This window comes from Convolutriloba macropyga, chromosome 7 (genome assembly GCF_964194025.1).
Source record: "Convolutriloba macropyga chromosome 7, txConMacr16.3, whole genome shotgun sequence".
NCBI classification, from domain to species: domain Eukaryota; kingdom Metazoa; phylum Xenacoelomorpha; order Acoela; family Convolutidae; genus Convolutriloba; species Convolutriloba macropyga.
Window position 1 is genome coordinate 13,225,065 of NC_134474.1, and position 3,837 is coordinate 13,228,901.

At 40.0% G+C, this 3,837-nt stretch overlaps 1 protein-coding gene across 1 annotated transcript; it reads left to right on the forward strand.

The window, feature by feature from the left end:
- The first annotated feature begins 697 nt into the window (after positions 1-697).
- Positions 698-3,428, forward strand: LOC142342106 (uncharacterized). The gene is made up of 2 exons (XM_075393292.1): positions 698-2,922; positions 2,992-3,428. Exon 1 carries the CDS (start codon positions 2,413-2,415, stop codon positions 2,779-2,781), a length of 369 nt encoding a protein of 122 aa, XP_075249407.1. The 5' UTR covers positions 698-2,412; the 3' UTR covers positions 2,782-2,922; positions 2,992-3,428.
- The last annotated feature ends 409 nt before the right edge of the window (positions 3,429-3,837 follow it).

Here is a 3,837-nt window from a genome sequence, read left to right on the forward strand (position 1 = left end):
CATTTTAAACTATACTCTGTTAGAAGAGCTCTGAGGGCTATTTATATCATTTTGAAATATTTCCTCGTCACCAATAAATAGTTTAGTGTCTGGACTCAAAATTTATTTTTTGACAAAAACTCGAAAAAAGAAACGGCATGTAGCAATGACCAAAAGAATGAAAATGCGACTTTGCGTTGAATAAACAGACAGCTTCAAATCTCTCTTTTAGCTTAATTAATTATGAGGCTTTCACCGGATTTTCCCCAAAATTCTTTCGGAAAAATGTCATTAATTTTCTAACATTTAAAGGTTTTTCGCCACATGCCTCACACAAAATCAAGGCTCAGGTTCTTCTCTCTGAGACTCGAACCACACGCCTCAAACAATCCTGTCGCTATTTCCAAATCTCTGACACTATTTTTTACTAGTATCTGTATTCGTTATAAATTCACATCTTAACAGCACGTATCTTACAAGGAGGGGAATGAATTGATTGCTCTAAAATTTGTTTGAATCAGCCAAAATGTACAACAAAACAGGTGATTCTTTATCCCACAACCTTTATCTCATATTCCCCTCCCGCAACCAGCTATAACGACGCCGCCGTCGCAACATCCACCGTCGCTACCGCAGCAGCGACTTTCACCTCTACCACAACTACCACCACAACTAACAACAATATCACCATAAACAACAACAATGAACAGCAGAAAAACAATAACGAAAACAGCAACATCATGATCGAGAGCAACAAATAACAAAAACACAACAGCAACACCAAGAACAAAAAGAGCAACATCACGATAGAATAGAACAGCAAAAGAGCAGCAACACCGAAAACAAAGAAAACGGCAGCAAAAAAAAACAGCAAAGAAAACAATAAAGCAAACATTATCAACAACAATCAAATATGAGAGCAACAAAAACAACAAAAAAAAATCAAAAAAATAAAAACAGCAACAGCAACAAAAAACAAGCAGTAGAAAAATCAACCAAAAAGAACAGCAACATCGTCATCAAGAACAAAAAATAAAACAAAAAACAGCAATAAGAAAAACGACAAGAAGAGCAGCAACAGAAAAAACGAAAAGCAACAACAACGACAATGAAAATAATAACAAAAAATTAGCCATAACAAAACATACAAAATGAAAGTGACAACAACAACAACATAATCAGAAACAAAAGCAAAGCCGCCGACTCCACCAGCAACCTTTTTAAAAACACCACAGCAACCAGCAAAAAACTCAACACAAAAAACAACGCATACAACAAACCCCAACAACACCACAACCACCACCACTAACAAAAACACCGGAAGCATTAACATTGCTGCCAACTATGCCATCACCACTACTGTCATTGCCAACAACACCACCACTTCCAAACTACAAGCACAGATACTTCATTTAAAACAATCAATATGATCACCATCATCAGAATCCCAACCAAAATCATACTTACAATCATTTGTAAGCATTAGGGAGCAAAATTTGTTGACGTCCTAAGAAAATCGTTCGGTTGTTTTGTAAACAATTTAAAGAAGCAGCAACCAGACCACTACAGCTTTCAGTGCCAGTACAGCAACTAAGAAAATCACCACCACCATTGCCCCCGCGGCTTCGTCCAACGTCAAGATTACCGCCAACACAAAGACAGCAGAGATATGAAAATCATCACGACGACGACTAACCCCGCCACAGCCATTACCAACACCATCAACTCCACAACCTCTGTCCTCATATTCAAAGCCAAAAACACCACGACCCACGACCACGGCTACAACTATCACTCTGACCACCACAACTGCCTCCAGCTTTTACAACAGGGACACTAACAGCGGGGCCTCCACTATCTTCACCTGATCGCCACAACCCTTATTTACAAAGCTCCCGTTCAATATTTTTTGACAGACATTTATTATAAAAAGTTCAAAATTGAAGGATGCGTTGTATCAACTTCTTGAACACGACCAAAATGAACACCACAACAAGCATAATTTTCATCCGTCATTATCACCATCACAAAACCACCTGCTGTGTCGTCACTACCACCATTGCCAAACCTAAGATCCCCACTACAACCAGCAAAACTATCATCACCACTACCAGCACCAAGGCCAACATCATTACTATCGAAGCAGCAGCTTGCCCCAACACCACTACAACTGCAACCTTCACCACGAACTGCATACATTGTACGGCCAACAACATCACTTCAACCACCTCAATATAACCCCCACGAGGAGCACCACCAACAACAAAAACAACAACAACAACAATAGCAGTAACCGAGTTGCCATGGCAGTCACTATCACCACTTTTGCTTCACTGCTTCTGCTGCTGCCATAACTAACGCCACCTCAAAAATAGTAGCTGCAGCCACCAATCTAGCAACGCCAACACTATCATCATAAACACAACGTTCCCTATGGCCACCACTACTAGCACCGCTGCCGCTGCCACTGCCACCACTCTCGCGCTTATCACTATTATCACCATAAAGACCACAATCAACACGATCGTCACCACCACCAACATGGCCATCCGCAATGTCGTCACTGTTGAAACAACAACTACCGGCATCACCACCCCAACCGTCACTTCCACCACCACCAACACAACCACCTTCAGCGCAACTATTCAACAACCACCTTCACCGCTAATTCAAAAACAAGTGCAAATAACACCACGACCTTCTAAAAACTATTGTCATCACTTTTTCACCCACTCAAACAACTCTAACACAAGCGCCAACATTCGCCGACAACGCCACCATCAGCCTTACTACCGCCATTAAACTATCTGCGCAAACACTACAACCTCGACCAACACGACCACTATTACCACTATTTGCAACGCCATTTTCACCAACGTCGATGCTACAACCACATATCGCAGCCACTGAGGCTGCCAGCAACAAAACAACCCAACTGAAAAAGTAAGTTATCAATTTTTGCACTTTTCAGCACAACCCTTTTAATTTAGTGAATATGGGTTTACTTTCTAGAGTTCATCAAAATGAAAAACACTTTTTGACACCGCTTTCAAATCTACGTCTACTGCTCTCATTGCCAATACAACCATCACTATCACCACAACAACACATTTCACCACCATCACCCATGAACGCTATCGCAATCAAAGCATCACCAGCAACAGAAACAAGGCTAAGTTTCCCACCGCTATCACCACACAAAAGACTCCACCACCTCAACCACAAGCATCACTACCGATCCATTATCAGCAAAACGCAGTGTTAATAATGACAAAAACAACACCACGTCAACAACAATTAAAAAAACGCCATAATCACAGCAGCTATTAACCCCATCATGGGAAAAAACCTCACGAAATAAAACAACACCACTTTCAAGCCATCAAAACCAATTCGCTATCCGACGCCGCTGCTGCAGGAACCACCTCCACTACAGTCAGTCCTTTAGCAGGAAGTTTTACTTGAAATTACTTTTACATCAACCCTAATGTTGCAAAAGAGGTTTAAAACTGTAATAGAATGCCTTCTGTTATTTTTTTTAAAGTGATGATCAATGCAAAAATTGAAACTGAATTCTATTGGAACAACGCCAACTTACCTAATTACGTAGCAATAAACTAGGGGAAAGCGAAAAATAAACTGCAGAAAATGCAAAATGTGAAATTATTATGTTTTAAGTCAACGCATAAGACTCTTATCTGAACTTAGAAAAACTAAGACATTGGTTTTTGCGAGATCAAAGCTGAAATACATAATGAAAATTGAAATATATAAACAAAACATTGAAATCTGAAAGGGTGCAAGATTAATCATTGGAATATCTATCATCAAAGCTAAAAGTAAAACCTACCATTGAAG